Source organism: Lepidochelys olivacea (assembly GCF_965140295.1).
Source record: "Lepidochelys olivacea isolate rLepOli2 genome assembly, chromosome: 18".
Classification (NCBI taxonomy): domain Eukaryota; kingdom Metazoa; phylum Chordata; order Testudines; family Cheloniidae; genus Lepidochelys; species Lepidochelys olivacea.
In genome coordinates, this window is record NC_140428.1 from 7170307 (window position 1) to 7194798 (window position 24492).

Consider the following 24492-nt stretch of genomic DNA (forward strand, 5'->3'; position numbering starts at 1 on the left):
GACTTTATATACACACAGTGTGTATATAAAGTCTGCTGCAGTTTCCACGGTATGCATCCGATGAAGTGAGCTGTAGCTCACGAAAGCTCGTGCTCAAATAAATTGGTTCGTCTCTAAGGTGCCACGAGTACTCCTTTTCTTTTTGCGAATACAGACTAACACGGCTGTTACTCTGAAACCAGTTTTTTCCAAGAGTGTCCTAAAATTTTTAATTTCTACTTCAACAGCAACCAGAAACAAAACAGAAGGAATAATGTTTTAATGTGTCATCCAAAAGGATGGCACTCTAGATGTGCAACACGTCACTGGCAACCTGCTTATCTTTAATTGTGTTTTTAATGAATTTCAAAAGCCAATTAATAATTCTATTGTTTATCACCACCAGCTGGTTGAATATATAACATAAAATATTTACAGCCATCAATGATCTATCTGATCACTATTTTTTTTTCCTCAAAAGTGAAGGACCACAAGGAATATTAATACTCAAGACAGACAAACTATATTCATCCAAAATCTCTGTGATCTGTAGTATCAGCTCTACCAGGCTTGGGAAACACACACATGCTTAACTAGAAGCATGAAAAAAAACCCAATGAAATGAATGGGACTGCTCACATGCTTAAAATTAAGCATGTACAAAAGCGTTTGCAGGATCAGCGCCTCAATTACTAACTTTTCTCTATAACATCTGTAGAACAACATGGCATGTACGTACTTCAATATAAAACAATAAAATGGAATTAAGAGGCTTTACACACAGATGACTGAAGGGAGAGTGACTAAAGACAATGCACCGATACACATTAAGTATGGAACCGTAACTAGATCCTAAGTTGCTGAAATTTGTTCCTCAGGGCAAAAAGGAAATTGGGTTCATTAAGTTTCCAGTGCCCAAAAAGATGCCTTGGTGGTTCCGTGGCTTGTTAACAGAGGTTAGTTTGACTGTGGATTTTCGGAGATATAACTGGAATCAGCAGAAATCATTACAGCAAACATGTCAGTTGGAACATGGTGTGTGACAAAATAAACTGCTACGAATACTGAGACAATCGCTGTCTCTATGGAAGATAACAAAGATGGCCTAACAATATATACTAGGCTAATTAAAGTGGAATTCATAATATGAACACAAAAGTAAGCTCTTGATAAACAAAATATCCCAATTTCGTCTGGTTCTTTTATATAATGCATGACAATACTGACAGCAATTTCATCTTAAATACCAGTCATAACTTGGTTGAAAAACATTACTGTGCACATCAGCTGTAACTAGCCCAAACTTCTGAACAACAACTTTATACAACTACTGAACTTAATACAGTACTTTTCATCTGTAGATCTAAAAACGCATTAAAAGGAGGGCAAATATCTACTTTACAGATGAAGAAACTGAAGTACAGAAAGAAAAATTTGTGACAATTTTTGTGGGAATTTCCTATAATATTTTTATGACTCCTATATGTGCCGTTTCCCTTTGCATCGCTACCTAGTGGGTGTGAAAGGGCCAAAGCTGCTCCTGGAGCAGCACAGGAGACATGAAGTCTGTGTATCACTGTCTGGGGTGGAATGAAGGATCATTAAAAAACTGACTGAAACTGATCCATGCCAACAAAGAATCCGGAAAGACAATGAGAACTGACACCTAACAGTAGGAAACCTCGACATGAACTCAGCTGGAAAACAAAGGAGAAAGGCATCAGGTGGCTGGAGTAAAGGCTGCCCTTTGGGGAGAAACAGGCTCTCACCTGGGACTAAGGACAAGGGAGAGACACAAAGACAGAAATGGCATGCCTCTCTATGCTAACCTAAGGACTTGCAGGTTCTGTAGCCAGGTCACTAATAAATTGTTACCTTGCTTTGAAAAGGCTGCCTGCTCTTGCTGCAAATATTCACTGAAAGAATTGCACCCTAAAGCAGAACAGTACAAGCCTCCCACAGGGTCTGTCTCAGCTGAATTCACTGCAGAGAGCTATGGAGAGAGACAGAGATTGCTGGGACCTGAAGGCCCAGTCTTAGAATCTCAAGAGGCCACAGGTCTGTCCCTGTGGAACTATGTGAGTCCTTGGAGTCCAGCATACTACCGGGGTCACTCCCAATGGACTAGCCACACGCTGGGACTTGCATCATATCCTGAAGCTCTATGATGAAAGTGACTTGTCTAAGGCCACCCAGCAGGTCTATGGAAGAGCTGGACAAATAACCAATCTTTTGACTCCCAGTCCAGTGCCATATCCACTGGACCATGCTTGTTAAGAAAATTTAAATTTAAATGTACTGAAGAACCTTGCTAATTATCAGTAATAGCTGGGAAGACTCATTATAAATGATTGAATATTGGAAAGACAAGATGGGTGGGTTGGTCTTTTTTTGGACCAACTTTTGTTGGTGAGAGAGACACAGAGCTCTTCTTCAGGTCATAAACTCGTAGTGATAGGAGTGCTGTCTCTGCTATTAAAAGTTTGCTAACGTGGGAAGAAACTGTCAGATTTCTGTGCAGATTATAGAGTCTGTGGTTTAGCAAAGTGTGGATATAAGTGAGAATCCACTGTCAGTGACAGAATGCAAATAGTTTGAGCCCTACATTTCACCACCTATTGTGCTATATTTAGCAAAGAATGTCCTCTGGGGTTTAGAAGTCAATTAATTTTTTTTTTTAAAGAATTCCATGGAACTCAACAAAGTAAAGCTGCACAAGAGTGCTTCCACCTTGTGTCTCTGCAGAAGCAGCAATGAGCAGAAATCAAGACAAACATTTTCAGGCTTTCAAAGTGGTGCAGCTATACAAAAAGGTATTTAATAATATCCTCCTAAAACTGCTGGCCATTTGCAGATGAGAAATACTGCCATGAAGAGAAGCTGTCACTGAAAACTTTGTCTTTTCAGATGAAAAGGATACATTTTCTTAAAAGGAATCACTACGGCTTCTTGGGCTCCTTCCTCCCCCTGCCAGCTTAGGCCACCCCTTCGTGGCACTCAAAACATCCATACAGGCAACAATGAAGACCAATTAAAACCCAAGGAAATATAATCAACTTGATGTGTTTGAGGTACTTATTTTCTTTCCATCACCTTTTCTCCATTACTCGTGGAGCGTGCTAAACAGTCATTGCCAACATAATTTCATCTTCAAGAATATATTTTTTCACATCTTGGACTCAAGGAATACAAGTAATACAAAAAGGACTCAGTCCTGCAAAGTGCTGAGCATTGACCTCATTGTGAACTGTGGGTACTCAACACTTTTCGCAAGTGCTCAACACCTGCCAGAACTGAGACATAAGTCACTCCTAATCTATCACTGAACCTCTCTCTATGGGGTTTTTAAAATTTCGTACATCCATTTTCGTCCCATTCAACTGCAAGGACCATTGTAATATATTAGCACATTTAGAAGGTATCTACAACTAACATCAGAAGGATGGCAGGAAATAGATTAACTGTAATATTGTGTATTTTAGAAAACACATCTCCGTAAGTATTTTACACACACATAGCTTGTTGATAATTGCTCTGGAATGGCTTACTGTTACAGCATTGCTCCATGAAACAGAAGTAAATGTCTGACAATGCACAAAGTGGTACAACATATTTATTTAAAGCTTGATGCATCAGCCTTGTATTCCAATCCTACAAATGTCATTATCGTTTTAAATATATGAATTGAGAGAGGACAAATGATTGTGTGGTGTTTTATCAAGGTTTTATTGACATGAAGATGGTGGTGAAGCCACTAATGAATTATGCAGGTCATCCTCAGAAGTGCCAATAAAATCTTTACAATCACTCTACTACATGTTTCATATTTGCTGCACAGTTTATAGAGAAACTATTTAAAAATACTTCAGAGCCTTACAATGAGACGCATTGTTACAATATTTCATTTCTGCCTGTAAAATCAAATCCCACTGGAATGCAAAGGGAGCTGCACCTAAATCCTTTAAGATCCTTTGACAAATCCAGCCTGAGTCCAACTGGTCACAACACGGAGGGAGAAGACAATGGTAACAAACAACTTACAGAGCATTACAACATTACTTTAATTTATTTTACATACACATGACAACTTTACAATTTTAAGGTCTGATATCATGTGACCTTCCTTGACTAGAAGTGTATGCTGTATGGGCCCTAAGGGAAACCTGGGAATTTCTCCTTAAACTTGCCACTGGCGCAGCACTGAATCCTTCACCTCACAGAGCAGTGAAATTTTGGACAGTAGAGAGAGTACATAAGAACAGCCATATTGCATCAGACCAATGGTCCATCCAGCCCAGTATTGTCTCTTCCAATAGTGGCCAATGCCAGGTGCTTCAGAGGGAATAAACAGAACAGGTAATCATCAAGTGATCCAAGCCCTGTCGCCCATACCCAGCTCCTGGCAAACAGAGGCTAGGGACACTACAGAGCATGGTTTGCATCCCTGTCCATCCTAGCTAATAGCCACTGATGGATCCATCCTCCAGGAACTTATCTAATCCTTACCCTGGTATAGTCTTGGCCTCACAACATCCTCTGGCATAGAGTTCCACAGACTGACTGTGCATCGTGTGAAGAAATACTTGCTTTTGTTTGTTTGAAACCTGTTGCCTATTAATTTCATTTGGTGACTCCTAGTTCTACTGTTATGAGAAGGAGAAAATAACACTTCCTTGTTTACTTTCTCCACACCAGTCATGATTTTATAGACCTCAATCATATTCCCCCTTAGTCATCTCTTTTCCAAGCTGAAAAGTCCCAGTCTTATTAATCTCTCCTCACACAGAAGCTGTTCGATACCCCTAATGTTTTTCATGCCCTTTTCTGTACCTTTTCCAATTAAAATATATCTTTTTTGAGATGGTGCGGCCACATCTGCACGCAGTATTCAAGAAAATACTCCATGTCTAGTTGGCAGCCGGTGTCAAGTGGAGTGTCCCAAGGGTCGGTCCTGGGGCCGGTTTTGTTCAATATCTTCATTAATGATCTGGAGGATAGTGTGGACTGCACCTTCAGCAAGTTTGCAGATGACACTAAACTGGGAGGAGAGGTAGATACACTGGAGGATAGGGATAGGATACAGAGGGACCTAGACAAATTGAGGATTGGGCCAAAAGAAATCTGATGAGGTTCAACAAGGACAAGTGCAGAGTCCTGCACTTAGGATGGAAGAATCCCATACACTGCGACGGACTGAATGGCTAGGCAGCAGTTCTGCAGAAAAGGACCTAGGGGTTACAGTGGACAAGAAGCTGGATATGAGTCAGCAGTATCCCCTTGTTGCCAAGAAGGCCAATGGCATATAAGTAGGGGCATTGCCAGCAGATCGAGGGTTGTGATCATTCCCCTCTATTTGCCATTGGTGAGGCCTCATCTGGAGTACTGTGTCCAGTTTTGGGTCCCACACTACAAAAAGGATGTGGAAAAATTGGAAAGAGTCCAGCGGAGGGCAACAAAAAGGATTAGGGGGCCGGAGCACATGACTTATGCGGACAGGCTGAGGGAACTGGCATTGTTTAGTCTGCAGAAGAGAACAATGAGGGGGGATTTGATAGCTGCTTTCAACTACCTGAAAGGGGGTTCCAAAGAGGATGGATCTAGACTGTTCTCAGTGGTAGCTGATGACAGAACAAGGAGTAATCGTCTCAAGTTGGAGTGGGGGAGGTTTAGGTTGGATGTTAGGAAAAACTTTTTCACTAAGAGGGTGGTGAAGCACTGGAATGGGTTACCTAGGGAGGTGGTGGAATCTCTTTCCTTAGAGGTTTTCAAGGTCAGGCTTGACAAAGCCCTGGCTCGGATGATTTAGTTGGGGATTGGTCCTGCTTTGAGCAGGGGGTTGGACTAGAACCTCCTGTCCCTCCCAACCCTGAGATTCTATGATTCTATGATTCTATGCTTCTAAAATATAATATTGCTTCTATACAAGTGCATGGCATACCATGCACTTATATAGAAGCAATATTATACTTTCTGTCTTATTATCTATCCCTTTCCTAATCATCCCCAACATTTAATTAGCTTTTTTGACCATTGCTGTACACTGAATGGCTGTTTCCAGAGAACAATGAGTCCAAGATCTCTTTTCTGAGTGGTAACAGCCAATTTAGACCCCATCATTTTATATATATACTTGGGATTATGTTTTCCAATGTGCATTACTTTGCATTTGTCAATATGGAAATTAATCTGCCATTTTGTTGCCCAGTCCTCCAGTTTTGTGAGATCCCTTTGTAATTCTTTGCAGTCTGCTTTAGACTTAACTATCTTGAGTAGTTTAGTATCATCATCTGCAAATTTTGCCACCTCATTATTTAAAAAACAGTTACCTACCTTTCATAACTGTTGCTCTTCAAAATGTGTTGTTCATTTCCATTCCATTCTAGGTGTGCGCACACCCACGTGCGCGGTTGTCGGAGATTTTTGCCTTCACAGTATCCGAAGGGCCAGCTTTGGAGCCTCCCTGAGTGCCGCGCTGATGCGTTGGTATATCAGGTGCTGCCAGCCCTACGCCCTCTGAGTTCCTTCTTGCCGGCAACTCCAACAAAGGGGCAAGAGAGCGGGTATTGGAATGGACATGAGCAACACATTTCGAAGAACAACAGTTATGAAAGGTAGGTAACCCTTTTTTCTTCTTCAAGTGTTTGCTCATGTCAATTCTATTCTAGGTGACTCACAAGCAGCGTTCCCTCTAATTTTTCCCACCCATGTGCAGAATGAATTCTGTTATGTCCACAAATATGGAGGTGATGTGTAACACATCACCTCCATGTTGGCGCACATAACACAATTCATGTGGCAGAGTGGGGCCAAGGGGTTCAGAGTGTGGGAGGGGGCTCAGGGCTGGGGCAGAGTGTTGGGGTGCAGCTGGGGACGCGGGGGTCAGGGTTGGGACAGACAGTTGAGGTGTGGGGGGTGAGGGCGCAGTGGGGCTCCCCAGGGCTATGGTGGGGAGAGAGGACTCCCCTGCCCCCACGCTCTCTCCCTGCAGCAGCACCTGGGCTGGGGTGGGGGAGAGGCGCCTCTCCAGGCCGTGGCAGATCCAGGCCAGCCTAGGTTCAGGCCGGGGAAGGGTGCGCCTGTTGCCTGTCAGGTTTGGTGCTGGGCTGCGGCAGGGCACCTGTCCCCCGGTCGCATCAGATTTGGCACTGGGCTGGGTTGGGGTGAGGAGAGGGGCGATGCAGCAGGTCTGGGGCTAGGGGATAGGTAGCTGTGCGGCCACACAGCTTAGAGGGAACTAGCTCACAAGCAGTATCAATGGAGGTGGACTCAGAGTTCAGAGTCTTGCAGCTTGCAGCACTGTTTGGCCCGAATACGCTGTTCTGAGGCCTAGCACACGAACCTTTTCCATTTGGCCAGGTAAGCTGCTCTGGTGAAGGGTTTCCTGCTACCCAGTAAGACCTGCTGAACATGGGCTGAGCATGCCCATTTGTCCACACTTAGCCATGCAGTAGCCAAGCCACCAAGTGCAGCGCCACCAGGTTTGGGTGCAAAAGGCTGCCGTAGTTCTGGGATAGCAGATCCAGCCAGAGGGGCAGCTGCAGTGGGGAGGCTACCGAACGCAGCAATGTGCCAAACCAGTGCTGGCAAGGTCATGTGGGGGCTATTAGGATAATTCTTGCCCTGTATTGCTTGATCTTCACAAGAACTCTGTGAATCAACAGCACTAGCGGGAAGGCATACATTAGCACTCCCGACCAAGGAATGAGAAAGGCTTCCGACAGGGAGCCCCTGTCTATCCCCCCTATTGAACAAAACATATGGCACTTTCTGCTCCGCCTGGATGCGAGCAGGTCCACCTGGGGAGTCCCCCACCCCTGGAAGATGGAGCGACCACTTGTGGTGAGACGAGAAAGTCCTGCTGAGGAGATCTGCCAAGATGTTCCTGGTTCCAGACAGGTGTGTGGCTATCAGATGGATGGCATGCCGCACACAATGATGGAGAGCTTCTTGACAAAGGGCCGAAGACCTGACACCACCCTGCCTGTTGATGTAATACAATGGCGATATTGTCCATCAGGACCTGCACCACATCTGCCTTCAGGTGGGGTAAGGAAGCCTGGCAGGCCAGAATAACTGCTCTTAGCTCCCTGACATTGATGTGGAGGGTCAGATCATCCTGCAACCAGTGGCCCTGGGTGCTCAGCTAGCCCAAGTTGCCTCCCCAGCCCAGGTCCAAAGCATCAGAGGCCAGGGTCAATGATGGGGATGGGATTACAAAGGGGACTCCCTCCAACACCGATCCGGGGTCTAACCACCAATCCAGGGACGACCTGATGTGGTCCGGCACCCTGACTACCTGGTCTAGGTCATGCCTGTTGGGGATGTAGACAGACGCCACCCATGCTTGCAGAGGCCGGAGATGGAGCCGAGCATGGCTGACCACATACGTACACACCGCCATGTGGCCCAACAGCCGCAGGCAGGTGTGAGCCATGGTGAGCTGGTTGTTCTTTACATGTGAGATCACGGCCGATATGGCCTGAAAATGAGCTTCTGGAAGGAAGGCTCTTGCTTGTGTGGAGTTGAGAACTGCCCCAATGAACTCTATTTGCTAGACAGGCATTAAGATGGATTTTTTCTCATTTATTAACAGGCCCAGGTCGTGGCAGGTGGAACATACCAGATTGAGGCTCCTCTGCACTTGCTCCCGAGACCTGCCTTTGATGAGCCAGTCATCGAGATATGGGAAGACCTGGACCCCTTGACATCTCAGGTAAGCAGCCACTGGCGCCATACATTTTGTGAACACCCTCAGGGCCGATGAGAGGCCAAAGAGAAGCGCCATGACTTGAAAATGGCATCTGCCCACTATGAAATGGAGGAAATGTCTGTGACCTTGGAAATATGGAAATAAGCATCCTTCAAGTCAAGGGTGGCGTGTACGAGTCTCCTGGATCCAGGGAGGGGATGATGGAGGCCAGGAAGACCATGCGAAACTGCAACTTTTTGAGAGACTTGTTAAGGTGATGCAGGTCCAGAATGGGTCTGAGGTCCCGTTTTGCTTTTGGGATTAGGAAGTAGTGGGAATAGAACCCTTTTCCCTTTATGTCCTGAGGGACCTCCTCCACTGCCCCTAGGTACAGGAGGTTCTCAGCCTCTTAGACGAGTAGTTACTTGTGAGAACGGACCCAGAAGAGGGGAGGTGGGAGGGAGGGGTGGCCGAAAATTGCAGGGGATAGCCCCGAGATACTATGTCCACCACCCACTGGTCCGAGGTGACCCACGACCAGGCCGAACGGTAGGGACGAAGATGGACGAGGAAAGAACAAGGTGGATCTGGGGAACTGACTGGGGCGTTGCTCTCGAGTGAACCTTCAAAATGAACGCTTCTGGTCCCTGGGACGTTTGGCTGGGCTGCGAGGGTGAGTGGAGGAGGAAGGGCGGCAACGACTAAAGCTCATTTCTCTATCCCTTCTCCTTGCAGGTCCTTGATGAGGCTGCCGGTCTTGGCGGCAGGGGGAGTGGAACTCTTTCCATGCAGACTGCGGCATATGCATGCCCAGAGAGTGCAGAGTGGCCCGAGTGTCCGAGAGACCTTTCCCATTGAATGGGAAGTCCTGGATAGAGGTCTACATCTCTTGGGACAGACCAGTGGTGTGAAGCCAGGAGCTGCACCTCATGAAAACCGCCGCCGCAACTACCCTAGCCACTGAATCTGCCACATTCCATGCCATCTGGAAAGCACACCTAGCTTCGACAGTGCCTCTAAAGGGGGCGCCACACCTGGCCCTACAGATACCGCTAAGGCAAAAATCTACGACGACGGCGCACATGCACACACAGAATGGAATAGACATGGGCAAGCACTCAAAGAACCACCCTTTTTCCAGATCATTTATGAATATGTTGAACAGTGCTGGACACAATACAGATCCCTAAGGGGATATCACTATTTACCTCTGTCCATTCTGAAAACTAATAATTTATTCCTAATCTTTGCTTCCTATCTTTTAACTAGTTACTGATCCATGAGAGGACCTTCCCTCTTATCCCATGACAGCTTACTGTGCCTAAGAACCTTTAGTGAGGGACCTTGTCAAAGGCTTTCTGAAAATCTAAGTACACTATATCCACTGGATCACCCTTGACCACATGCTTGTTGACTCCCTCAAAGACTTCTAGAAGATTGGTGAGACATGATTTCCCTTTACAAAAACCATGTTGACAATGTCCCAACAAATCATGTTAATCTATGTGTCTGATAATTCTGTTCTTTCCTATAGAAAGAAGAAATTTCACATGTTGGGGAAGAGGGACAGAAGAAAACATGCCATTTTTTAAAACAATTTATTTGTGAAGCTCCTCAGAGATTTGAAATGTTAGAAACAGTCCTTTTGGAATTTGATTATTAGGTAGAATGAAGATGAGGTGGCCAAAAGCCCGAGGTGAACTGAATTAATTGTATGGATATCTCCACAACAGGCAAGTGGTACATGTGATTGCATCTTTGTATATACATTATACATTCAAACACATACACACACCTTTTAGCACAGTGTATATTGCTCACTGGCATACTACAAAAGTTGCAGTATGCAATCTATTATAGTTATTGTTACATTAATGACATTAACTATAAATTACTCACCCATTTGCCTGGAGAAGGATATGGTATTTTTGTTTGTTTTTTAAACGAGTAAAGTAGCATTACTTTTTCATCATCATGGGAGTAATGTTTGTATCTGGGCTGGTAAATTTTTGTGATGATAATGCACATCTGGTTTAACAGTTATTTAAATACCCGATGCACAAAGGCTCTCCGTTCCACAACTATCATTTAGGGTCTAGAAAACCACTGGAGAAAACAAACAAATATATGATGGCTGATTTCTTATGACAGAGTATCTCGTGTTCTTCCACTCCTCATTCATAAAGAGAAATGTCAGAATACAAATAAGTAACTACATAATTATACTGGATGAACTGAGATGTTCCATTGCAACAGAAAGTAGAGTTAAACTGCAATGTGGAGCATGGACCTCATTCTCCATTGCCTTGAACCTTTTGAAGTAATTTATATCTTACAAAGTAGGTGTAAAAAGTTACCATTCCAATTTGCTAGCATTTTACAGCCAATTAGCACAGAAAGTCTGTGCCCTTAGAGGGAACCAAGTATTGATGTTCTGCCCACTTTGGTGTAGGGGTGCAGGAGGCTAGCGTATGCCACACTGCCTAACATGTATGGCACCGCCATGCAGTATGGTGGTGGGGATGGGTAAGGCTGTATGAGAGGGACCAGAAAGTTGAAGGATGTCCAGGAATTGGTACTGAGGGTCTTAAACATCTTTCACTGGAAGGTTGAGGGCAGTAGCCATGTGATGGAGCAGGGACTGATATTGCATGTGGTCACCAGGTGTGAGACGGAACGTGGAATAAAGGCATTTTCTAGTGACAAAGTGCTTGTAGGGATGGGCGGTTCTGGAGGTGTCACCAGGACCGGCAGTGCTGATGGAGCAGGACCATCCAAGGGTTCATCCTGGATAGTGGCAGTATGGGAAGGAGATGCACGGTGTGGGCGATGTATACCACGATGATGCTAGGGGTACCATGAGGGCCAGTTAGGTCAGGAGTAGGGTTTGCCATGCATCGACGTTGCCTGTGGGTTTCTGGACTAGGAGTCAGATGCAGGAATGTAGTCCAGAGGGTGCCAAGGATCAGGACTGTAAGAGCAGGCCAGGGAAAAGGCCGTGTCCGGTTCGGTAGACCAGTCAGACTCCAAGGGTTCTGGAAAGGGAGGAGCTGTCGGCGCTGGTGGAACCAATGGTGCCAGGCATGGCGGAGGAGGACGGTTGAAGAGCAAGAGGGGCTCGTCTGTCCTGGAGCCAGTGGAGAATGACGGAGGACAAGGGGTTCATCAACTAGAGAAGGGAGTACAGAGTGCAGGGGAGTACCTGCGAAGGGTAGCCGAAGTTCTGCTGACAGCGTGAGAGGCGATAGACAGCCTGGAGTGCCTGGGACCGGATGCATCAAGCCTAAGGGTCCCAATGGAGTTGACAGTGCCAAGAGCGAGGTAGAAGGTCCCACTGCTGGACTACATGGGGCTGATGGTAAGTGGTGGCATTAGGAACGGTGTTGCGTGCGCACTCTTAGGGGCTGAAGTCAAAGCCAGAACTTCTGTTGCAGCATACGACTTCTCACCCAACCAATCGCAGCTCGTGGAAGAAATGTGTTGTTCTGAGGTGGTCACGGTCAGGGAGCCGCCCTTGTGCCTGTGCTTCTTGTGCACGCGGTCGGGCTTCAGTGGATGCGGCAGTGCTGCATATGAGGAGCCAAGTGTGGCACTTACCGCCAGTGACGGGTGTCACTCTGGTGGTTCCATTGGAGCCAGGTCTTGTTGCGCATGTGGGCACATTGCCTCCTCTATTAAAAAGTTATGGAGATGAAGTGCATGAGCTTCTCAGGTCCGTGATGGAAATGAGTGGCAAATGGAGCAGCAGGAAACTATATGGGCTTCACCCAGGCAGTAGAGACAACAGGTGAGCTCGTCACTCACTGAGAAGGAGCGAGGGCACAAGGTGCAGTTTTTGAAGCTGGCTTGATGGGATTGGGCCGGGAAGGGTGGAGAAGTCCCCAAAGGGGAAAGTCCAATAAAATAACCTAACTATATACTAAGAATGTAAAACTATTGAACTAAAGAGGAGGAAAATGGGAATTATATACAGTTAAAAAGGGTCGAACACAATACTCTTAGGTGACTAAGAAGACGTAGGAACAAAGGGTTCCAACTGTGGCCATGCAGCGGTAAAAGGGAACTGGAGCGGCGTTGACCGTGCATTATCTTAAAGCCTGGGATGCGCCACTTGCCGACGCAAGACACACATGGTGGTGGTGGTGGTGGGGGCAACGGACACTACTATGAACAGTTACAGCTTTGGCACACGGTGCGCATGCACACTAGCATTTGTCATTCATATAAGGACCAGCACTTGAAGAAGAATCAGGACTTCAAGGAAGATTACACAAAACCTGAGGAATATTTTTTTCCATATTCCTAAAAACATTTTTTCAGAGACTGTGTGTTGGGCTATTTACCAATAATGAAATTAAAGCATTAAAATCTTCATAATAAAAAAACCAAAACATTGTATATAATAATTTTGAATTTAAACTATGGTAGATCTAAAAGCAAACTACAATCCTATAATTTAGGAGCTGATCATATAAATTGTTACTTACACAAGTAGTCCTATTCCACTATTGAACCAATGAAGAAATTAAATGTGTGTTATGAAACGGCTGAGACTGAGAGAAGACTGTTATTGCAAGAGCAATGACAAATTTAAAACAGGAGAAGACAGAAGAAAATTATTAACTGAAAAATATCTGATGTTATACAGATGGTGAAAAGCCTGTTTAGATCCAGCATGCAAATTATTTACAGGAATATGGCATAATTTTCAGCCATCTCACAGCTTTTCACAGAAGTAATTTAATATCAGAAAATAATACAGTAGATGTAATTAATTAATGCCATTACACATTTATAAATGCATTTGTGAAAGGGTAAAATATAAATTGACAGAAAATCATAATGATTTTTTCCTGTTCAAGTTCACTTTGTCTCTGTATATAACAGGTTTTAAAACCTCTTAGGAACTTCTTATGCAGGGGTAGTCAATTATTTTGTGTCATGGTCCACATTTCTTGGTCAAGGTACAGTCAAGGTGCTGACTCCAGAGAAAATAATATAAAAAACCCAATAATAATAAGTAAATAAAAGATTTCAGGGTCTGTTCTAAAGTCTCTGGCAGTCCGAATTTGCCCCACGGTCCGCCTATTGACTACACCTGTTCTGATGCCTTGAAAGCTGAAGTGGTCTATCTGTGACTGAAACTCTTCTGAAAGTAGCAGTAAGACCAATGCAGAAGGAAAGGTCTAGAAGTGAAAGGTAAATACTGTAAGTGTAATGAAATTACAAGTAAAATTTTGCCCACGGATACTTCACTGTAGTCTAATGGGAACCATATTTGATCATCCAAGGGCAGAATCTGGTCCTATAGGTTTCAGGCTGGCAGCCTTTAAAATAGTTCTGATATGTGAAAAATTATGTGTAATATCAGAAAAATCTTTAATTTTTCTCATTTTCTCTTGTCCTTCAATAACAAAAAATGAGTAAACTTTCAGTTTCATGTAAAGAGTATTTTACAAAATTAACCCCCCAACACAGACACAAATCTTGCAGTACGCACTGTTGATTAATGGAAATAACACACTTAGGTGACAGGTTTCAGAGTGGTAGCTGTGTTAGTCTGTATCAGCAAAAAGAACGAGGTGTACTTGTGGCACCTTAGAGACTAACAGATTTATTTGGGCATAAGCTTTCGTGGGCTAAAACCCACTTTCAGATGCATGCAGTGGAAAATACAGTAGGAAGATATATATACACAGAGAACATGAACAAATGGGTGTTGCCATACCAACTATAATGAGACTAATCAATTAAGGTGGGCTATCATCAGCAGGAGAAAAAAACTTTTGTAGTGATAATCAGGGTGGCCCATTTCCAACAGTTGACAAGAAGGTGTGAGTAACAGTAGGGGGAAAATTAGCATGGGGAAATAGTTTTTACTTTGTGTAATGACCCATCCACTCCCAATCTTTTTTCAAGCTTAATTTAATGGTGTCCAGTTTGCAAATTAATTCCAATTCTGCAGTCTCTCATTGGAGTCTGTTTTTGAAGTTTTTTTTGTTGGAGTACTGCGACTTTTAGGTCTGTAATTGAGTGACCAGGGAGGTTGAAGTGTTCTCCGACTCGTTTTTGAATGTTGTTATTCTTGACATTTGATTTGTGTCCATTTATTCTTTTACGTAGAGACTGTCCAGTCTGGCCAATGTACATGGCAGAGGGACATTGCTGGCACATGATGGCATATATCACATTGGTAGATGTGTAGGTGAACGATCCTCTGATAGTGTGGCTGATGTGATTAGGCCCTATGATGGTGTCACCTGAATAGATAGGAGGACACAGTTGGCAACGGGCTTTGTTGCAAGGATAGGTTCCTCGGTTAGTGTTTTTGTTGTGTGGTATGTGGTTGCTGGTGAGTATTTGCTTCAGGTTGGGGGGCTGTCTGTAAGCAAGGCCTGGCCTGTCTCCCAAGATCTATGAGAGTGAGGGATTGTCCCTCAGGATAGGTTGTAGATCCTTGATAGAGAGGTTTTAGTTGGGGGCTGAAGGTGACGGCTAGGCGTTCTGTTACTTTCTTTGTTGGGTCTGTCCTGGAGTAGATGACTTCTGGGTATTCTTCTGGCTCTGTCTATCTGTTTCTTCACTTCAGAAGGTGGGTATTGTACTTGTAAGAATACTTGATAGAGATCTTGTAGGTGTTTGTCTCTATCTGAGGGACTGGAGCAAATGTGGTTGTATCTTAGAGCTAGGCTGTAGACAATGGATCATGTGATGTGTTCTGGATGAAAGTTGGAGGCATGTAGGTAAGTATAGTGGTCAGTAGGTTTCCGGTATAGGGTGGTGTTTATGTGACCATCGCTTATTAGCACTGTAGTGTCCAGGAAGTGGATCTCTTGTGTGGACTGGTCCAGGCTGAGGTTGATGGTGGGATGGAAATTGTTGAAATCATGGTGGAATTCCTCAGGGGCTTCTTTTCCATGGGTCCAGATGATGAAGAGGTCATCAATATAGCGCAAGTAGAGTAGGGGCGTTAGGGGACGAGAGCTGAGGAAGCGTTGTTCTAAGTCATAGAATCATAGAATATCAGGGTTGGAAGGGACCCCTGAAGGTCATCTAGTCCAACCCCCCGCTCGAAGCAGGACCAATTCCCAGTTAAATGTATCATCAATGTAGTGCAAGTAGAGTAAAGGCGTTAGGGGACGAGAGCTGAGGGAGTGTTGTTCTAAGTCAGCCATAAAAATGTTGTCATACTGTAGGGCCATGCGGGTACCCATAGCAATGCTGCTGACTTGAAGGTATACATTGTCCCCAAATGTGAAACAGTTGTGGGCGAGGACAAAGTCACAAAGTTCAGCCTCCAGGCTTGCTGTGACATTATCGGGGATACTGTTCCTGACGGCTTGTAGTCCATCTTTGTGTGGAATCTTGGTGTAGAGGGCTTCTACGTCCATATTGGCCAGGATGGTGTTTTCTGGAAGATCACCGATGAACTGTAGTTTCCTTAGGAAGTCAGTGGTGTCCCGAAGATAGCTGGGAGTGCTGGTAGCGTAGGGCCTGAGGAGGGAGTCTACATAGCCAGACAATCCTGCTGTCAGGGTGCCAATGCCTGAGATGATGGGGCGTCCAGGATTTCCAGGTTTATGGATCTTGGGTAGCAGATAGAAGACCCCTGCTCGGGGTTCCAGGGGTGTGCCTGTGCAGATTTGTTCCTGTGCTTTTTCAGGGAGTTTCTTGAGCAGATGGTGTAGTTTATTTTGGTAACCCTCAGTGGGATCAGAGGGTAATGGCCTGTAGAATGTGGTGTCAGAGAGCAGCCTAGCAGCCTCTTGTTCATATTCCGACCTATTCATGATGACGACTGCACCTCCTTTGTCAGCCTTTTAGATTATGATGTCAGAATTGTTCCTGAGGTTGTGGTGCTTTAGCAACATTTGGTCCTGTTAATTATTAAATAAACCTATGCATAATATTATATCCAACATTACTTTAGAATAGCTAAATGCAAATCATCCACTGATTCACAAATTTTCCACCCTTTATGTTTTCAGAAACAACAATCTTCCACGTAAAATGAAGCAAATGCAGCAAATAAAAAAAAAATGGGTGAACTAATCCATTTAAAGTTAGAATCACAAAGTTCTTATAGGAGAGTTTAAACCAAATGTAGTTAACAATTCTGGGACAAAAATGCAGGCTTTAGAAGTAATTACAGAGGTTTTGCATCTAATTTCTGGGTTCCAAATCATTCATAAACAATTTTCAACCTTCCTAGACTACTATGTATAGTTTTGTTTTTTTAAAACCAGAAATATTGAAATATGGTATAACAATAAAGTCTCTTGAGCAGGGAAGACCATTTTACTTATGTGACGGGGTATATTGTAACATTGCTTTCGTAGTGGAAAATGGATGCACTGTTAAAATTAAGTTAGGATGGGTAGATCTAGTGTGTTACATTTGGCATTTCAGCCATCTAAAGCACGTAAGTGTCCAACTCATTTATCACTTTCAGAAATATTATTTTTTGACACTGTTGTCCAAAATGCAAGGCTATGAAATAGCTTGCTCAGAAGGTTCACATTCAAGGATTGATGAATATTACAGCTGTTTTTGGTGCAGGATGACAAATCAAAAGAAGCTGGTTGTTCAGCCAGCCAGCTGGTGTTAGAGAGAAGGAGAGTGATGTCTTTCAGGTTTCCTGGCTGGACACACATGGGGTGCAGTTCTGTCCCCTGCCCCCATTGAAACAAAATAAACCAGAAGCTGATTTAAAGTGAACAAATCCTAAGATATATTTAATAAATAACACATTCTTATGGAACATCTAATAACCTATCCCTTATATGAAGATCAGAGTTACATAGTATAACAAACAGTAATAACCTCATTAGTTTTACTGGATGTGCTTATTAATTAAGGATTAACGTTCTCTGATTAAACCAGTGGTGATTTGGTACAAGCTAGATCCAGGGGTGGGGACAGAGGGAAGGTAAAGGAACTACACTGAATAAAAATGGTACCCAATAACCCCCCTTTCTCTCTGTCCTCAAGTTTAATGCATGCTGGACCATAATGTCAAGAACTTACCTGGTACAGGGTTCTTCCTGGAGTTTAAATTCTGAGACTCTGCATTCTCCTCCGGTTGCCCATCTGCTTCCACCTCTTCTTTCTTTTGAGTATCTTTTACAACTTCATTAAGGGTAGTTCTTCTGCTCTCCTCTCCATCTAAATCTCCCTGAACAGCAGAGAGGGCAATTGGAGATGGAAGAAGAAGAGGAGGAGGAAGAGGAGGGGAAGGAGGTGTTGTAGTGGTAACAGCAGCAGAAACAGGAATAGGAGGAGTTAGAGGAGGAGAGGGAGAGGTGGAAAGAGCAATGGAAGATGGTACACTTTCCACTTCTGCAGGAAGGCCTTCCAAAATCTCAAATTCAAGAGTCAATGGTGCAACTTCCTGTTGAACTATTTCTGCTATGCCATCTGTAGCAGTTACTTTTTCATTAACTCCATTAATTTCATTAATTAGATTAGTACTAGCAGTCACTGGAATATCACTAGTTGCTACAGTACTAGGCTCCTTGCACGTATCAGCATCAACCTCTTCTATTGGTGAAGGGTCTGATTCTTCTGTGCAGGGTGTGGCACTGGATATAGGCATTGTTTCCTCTTTCGGGGAAGTTAGTTCACAGCTCTCCTCTGAGTCAACTGTGAATGTAGATTTACTAGAAGCAGCAGCAGCAATAGGAACAAGAGGGACTGGTGATGCAGCAAGAGGAAGTTCTGGTGGTGGTTCCTCAGAGGCAGCCTCAGAGGTCTGGTCAGCTTGATCTTTTTTCTCCCCACTAGGCTCTGGTCTGAGGACTGGGGAAGGAGATTTTAATACTGAATCTGGTTTTGGCTTCTCTTCTAGGGAAGAAAAAAAAACAACATTACAAGGACAGATTACAGAGTAGCAGCTGTGTTAGTCTATATCTGCAAAAAGAACAGGAGGACTTGTGGCACCTTAGAGACTAACCAATTTATTAGAGCATAAGCTTTCGTGAGCTACAGCCCACTTCATCGGATGCCTAGAATGAAACATATAGTAAGAAGATATATATATACATACATATAAGCTGGAAGTTTCCATACAAACTGTAAGAGGTTAATTAGTTAAGATAAGCTATTATCAGCACGAGAAAAAAACTTTTGTAGTGATAATCAAGATGGCCCATTTAGACAGTTGACAAGAAGGTGTGAGGATACTTAACTTAGGGAAATAGATTCAATATGCGTAATGACCTAGCCACTCCCAGTCTCTATTCAAACCCAAGTTAATGGTATCTAGTTTGCATATTAATTCAAGCTCAGCAATTTCTCCTTGGAGTCTGTTTTTGAAGCTTTTCTGTTGCAAAATTGGACAAAAGGACAGATTAGTTTACCAATTTAGTTTTAACTAGCCATGCTTAGGGTCCTTTTCACTGCTCCACTCTGTGTTCTGTCCATTATTCCAGGAGCTCCTTGGAAGAACTGCAGAAGCAGCAGCTAACCTTTAAATCTAAAGTGAGAACCAAGACTCTCGGGGAACTTTAATCTTTAATGGACAGTTGAAGTTTTAAGAACAAAAGTCTTTTCAAGAAATCACCCTTTTCTTGAGCAAAGCATACTTAGAAACCTTAACTACGGAAGACAGGTTTGTTAATTCTGGAAACCTACAGAGATTTTGTTGCTCAAAACAGGACTCTTCTTCCTAAAAATGACAATGAACACAAAACAAAAATAAACGTAAGTTAAATTCTAGGGAAGAGGACAGAATGGCTTAGTAGATGGCGTGTAACACTGAGACCCAGGAACTACAACATTCTGAAATTCATTCTAAAAATGAATCCCTCTGTGACCTTGAGCAAGTCACAACTCTAACTTTCTCTATTTGTAAAATGGGAATACTACTATTTGCCAACCTGAGTAGACTGTTGTGATGATTAGTAATTTGTTTATTGCTTTAAGGATGCAAAACAGCATGCTATTATTAAGAAGTGATATAATTTGACAAGTAATCATAGAATCTCAGGGTTGGAAGGGACCTCAGGAGGTCATCTAGTCCAACTCCCTGCTCAAAGCAGAACCAAGCCCCAACTAAATCATCCCAGCGAGGACTTTCTCAAGCCTGATCTTAAAAACTTCTAAGGAAGAAGATTCCACCACCTCTCTACGTAACGCATTCCAGTGTTTTACCACTCTCCTACTGAAAAAGTTTTTCCTAATATCGAACTTAAACGTCCCCCACTGCAACTTGAGACGATTACTCCTTGTTCTGCCATCTGGTACCACTGAGAACAGTCTAGATCCATCCTCTTTGGAACCCCCTTTCAGGTAGCTGAAAGCAGCTATCAAATCCCCCCTCATTCTTCTCTTCCACAGACTAAACAATCCCAGTTTTCTCAGCCTCTCCTCATAAATCATGTGTTCCACTCCCCTAATCCTTTTTGTTACCCTCTGCTGGACTCTCTCCAATTTTTCCACATCCTTCTTGTAGTGTGGGGATCAAAACTGGACACAGTACTCCAGATGAGGCCTCACCAATGTCGAATAGAGGGGAACAATCACGTCCCTTGATCTGATGGCAATGCCCCTACTTATACATCCCAAAATGCCATTGACCTTCTTGGCAACAAGGGCATACTGTTGACTCATATCCAGCTTCTCGTCCACTGTCACCCCTAGGTCCTTTTCTGCAGAACTGCTGCTTAGCCATTCGGTCCCTAGTCTGTAGCGGTGCATGGGATTCTTCAGTCCTAAGTGCAGGACTCTGCACTTATCCTTGTTGAACCTCATCAGATTTCTTTTGGCCCAAACCTCTAATTTGTCTAGGTCCCTCTGTATACTATCCCTACCCTCCAGCGTATCTACCTCTCCTCCCAATTTAGTGCCATCTTCAAACTTGCTGAGGGTGCAATCCACACCATCCTCCACATCATTGATGAAGATATTGAACAAAACCGGCCCGAGCACCAACCCTTGGGGCACTCCGCTTGATACCGGCTGCCAACTAGACATGGAGCCATTGATCACTACCCATTGAGCCCGACAATCTAGCCAACTTCCTATCCACCTTATAGTCCAACAATAATAAAACAAACTAAGTTTCTAAATTCCTCAGACCTTCAGGATATCAGAAAAGACTTATTACACTCTACCTTTACACTTTTGTTTTAAATTCTAGCAGTGAAAATTAAAATTTATCCCAGGTAAAACTGAAAATGAAGGGGATTTAAGTATGGTTTCCACTGAAGAGAGGTTCTATTTCATTTTGAGGTATGCTAGTGAAAGAGATCAGGTTGGGTTGGAAAAAGTAAGGTGAATTACCATATCATAATGCATTATTTGAGACGTGTGGTCCCTATGGGTATTTACTGTGGTTGCACACGCACCCTATGTGCCTGTGACCAGAAGATTTTTCAGTAGCAGTTGGTCCATACCTGTGCCCTATACCTCCCTGTGGCCTGAACCAAGGGCATAAAAGGCACCAACCACCTGCCCAGTTCCTACACTACAGTGAATAAAGTGAAGATTCAAGCAGAGGGGATGGAGGGCAGGTCGTGAATACCCACAGGGACCGCACAGCTCCAACTCCAGTTACTATAAGTTTTTTTTTTGTTTTTGAGTGCTTGTCCCTAAGGGTGTTTACTGTGGGCGACTCCCAAACAGTACTCATTGAGGAGGAGGGTGTGAGGAAGTATGTTACACCACAGATAGAAAGATCGTTGAACCAAAGGAGGAATCCATGGATGAAGCTTGAACAAGGACATAATGTCTAGTAAGAGTGTGTATTAAGCCCCATTCACTACTCTACAGATTTCTAAGAGGGGAATTCCTTGCAGGGAAGCCACCAAGGTGGCCTGTGCTCTGGTTGAGCAGCCCTGACACCTGTAGGGAAAGGACTCTATGAGCTCATAGCAAAGGAGGATGTAGCACAAAATCTATTTAAAGGGTCTTTACAAAGAGACGGGTTTCCCCTTCATTTGCTCGGTAATGGAAACAAAGTGTCTAAGACTTCCCAAAGGGCTCTGTCCTTTCCAAGTAGCAGACCAAAGCTCTGTGGACACCCAGTGAATTCAATCTTCTGTATCCTTGTTGATGTGAGATTCTGGGTAGAAAAAGAGGAAGTGGACAGTTCGATTCAAGTGAAAATCAGAGGGAACCTTAGGGATGAAATCTTAAGGACAATTTATCCCTATGAAAGATTAAGTAGGGAGAGTCCACCATGAGGGCCCTGAGCTCACCCATTCTCCTGGCAGACGTGATTGCTGGTAGGAAGGCTGTTTTCATAGAAAGGTGTAAAACAGAAGAAGTGACCAAAGGCTTGAATGGCAGGTTCATAAGCACTGACAGTATCAAGTTCAGATGCCAGGCAGATATAGGTTTTAATACCAGGGGAAAGGTTCTGATGATAACTTTTACGAACCCCAGAGTTGTAGGATAGGTGAAAACAGAGCAGTTCTCCACCAGGGGATGGAAGGCATTAGTAGCCGTTAAATGTATGCACAGTGAACTAATGGAAAGACACAATGCCTTTATGGAAAGAAGATAGTCCATAGAGGGCCCCAGGTTCCTCTACAGGTAAGTGACATTGCTGACAGCAGAGGGAGAACCGCTTCCATTTGGCAGTATAATACTTCCTTGTAGAGGATTCCCTATTTTTATTAAGGATGGATTGGATCTCTTCTGAACATGATCTGTTTGTTTTCCATTCGAAATCTTGGGATGGACTTGGATAGTGTAAAGAACTGCTTTTGGGCAACTACATGACAGCGTATGACCATTTGGGAACTACACTCAGGGACTAGTCTAGCACCTCTATTCATTAACACATGGAACAAGACCAAAACCAGTCTACCACCAGGAGAAATCATTTTTACAAAACTATTAAAAAGTGGATATTTTGAAATACTAAATTTATTCATTATGAATCATTAAGAAATAAATGGGATCTCCAAATGCTGAAATAGCCAGAAGTAAAATGTTTCAGTGCTCCTATCAATAGTGCCTTCACTGTGCTTTGCAGTGCTACAGTTCTGAAATTGCATTATGTTCCCTCAGAATAAAGATAGAATTAGATATGATCAAGGATAATGGAAAATTTGTTACCCAACAATTTCCTTTCTGGGGACGGATCTCTCCTGCAATTGGAGACACTCAAGCTAGACTTCTTTTCCTAAAATATACAGTTCAGACTTGTCCATGAGGTTCCAGGGCTCAGCCTTACCTTCATGTAGGCAAAAAAGCCTATGGCAGGCTAGGAGAATAATTTATTCCTTTAGAGAAGTATTTCATCTTGTTTAGGAGATGCCATTCATAAGCCACACTGTCAGGTTCAAATAATAGATAAAAGAGGAGATTTTGTCTAGGATAATGAGAATGGCCATAGCTTCCTCTTTCTTGATCTTTGGAATTACTTTCCTAGTAGCAGAACAGGAGGGAAAGCATATAGAAACAGGTTTCAGAGTAGCAGCCGTGTTAGTCTGTATTCACAAAAAGAAAAGGAGTACTTGTGGCACCTTAGAGACTAACCAATTTATTTGAGCATAAGCTTTCGTGAGCTACAGCTCACTTCATCAGATGCTGGAGTGCAAGGGCTGGCTGAGCCTGGAGGAGGTGGTGCGCCTGCTAAATGGCAATGAGTTTGGTCATGGAGGAGAATCCTGCCTGGGAGGTGCAGCGTGTCATCCTAGCAGTCTTCCTGGGATGCTGCACCTTTTCTGAGATCTCTGCTCTCCGATTCCTGGGGAAGGAGAAAGGATACAAGTTTATACTCCTGACGACAGCCATCGCAAGCAGCGCCCGGCTGATGGACGCCATGTTAGAGGCGAAGGTGTGAGGCAGGGGTGAGCTGCAGCCCTGGCAGAGCAGCTTGTGCCAGCCAGGGTCACACTCCACAGTGGACACTGCCCAGGCACTGCACATGTGACATTGGAGTGTTACACAGCAGCAGCTGGAGCAGGGCAGACATGGAGCCCATCCTGCCATGAGCCTCTCCTTGGGCTTCCCAAAGGCTGCAGATTGGGGTTTAAATGGATGAAGAGACCTTCAGTGGGTGGGGGGGACGTATCTCTGGGGAGGCGAGAGGAGGGAAGAAACTGTTGTTTCTCCAATCTTAGCTGTAGCTCACGAAAGCTTATGGTCAAATAAATTTGTTAGTCTCTAAGGTGCCAGAAGTACTCCTTTTCTTTTTGCATAGAGAAACAGATTCAACCTTCCTTGAGTCAAAGCATATTTTCCCAGTGATTTCTGGTCTGCTTTTCTGATGAAGAAAAGTCTTATTTTCACATTTTGACTGAATGTGAACAGGTCCACCTTGATTCAGGGACTACTCTGAGTTGTTTACCTGCTGACAGCGTAGCCAGCTTGCATTTGTGTTACAAGTCCCTTTTATGTGGCTCATCTTAAGGGAGGCTAAGTGACATTCCATCCAGGAAAGGATCTGCATTGCTTCCAGATTTAGACATAATCTCAATATTTTACGTTTTTGTACACCATGTTTTTTTGGTACATCATGTTTTTGTGATTAAATCAAGACATGCATCTTTCTCAGGTGATCAGAGAAGTGCTGAACAGCCCACCTGGATTCTTTTTCTGCTACAGAACTGATGCTCTAAAAATCATCTCTGAGTTTGACCTCACTTCTCTGTGTATTGTGATGTCCTATATGTCCTTGCAACCCTAAAATGCTGGAGTCAGCGGTTAGGATTTTGAGGTTCAGATGGTGAAAGAAAAATTCTACTATTACAGGGATTTCCTGCTTCCATCACCTGGGAGACTTGATCACACTGGACAGCATCTTTCCTTTTCATTACCTTGCTTGGGAATCATTCCAAGCCCATAAGAGGAATCTCTGAAGTTCTTTCATG

The 24492-nt window shown here is 43.8% G+C and overlaps 1 protein-coding gene across 10 annotated transcripts in view; it reads right to left on the reverse strand.

Annotated features, from left to right (window-relative positions):
* The window catches only part of EIF4G3 (eukaryotic translation initiation factor 4 gamma 3), a 440166-nt gene that overhangs the window by 126470 nt on the left and 289204 nt on the right, over positions 1-24492 (reverse strand). For all 10 annotated transcript variants that reach the window (XM_084651415.1, XM_084651414.1, XM_084651413.1 and 7 more), the window contains one exon: positions 17696-18511. In XM_084651415.1, the coding sequence (XP_084507541.1) occupies positions 17696-18511 (816 nt within the window). The remainder of the gene's footprint in view (positions 1-17695; positions 18512-24492) is intronic.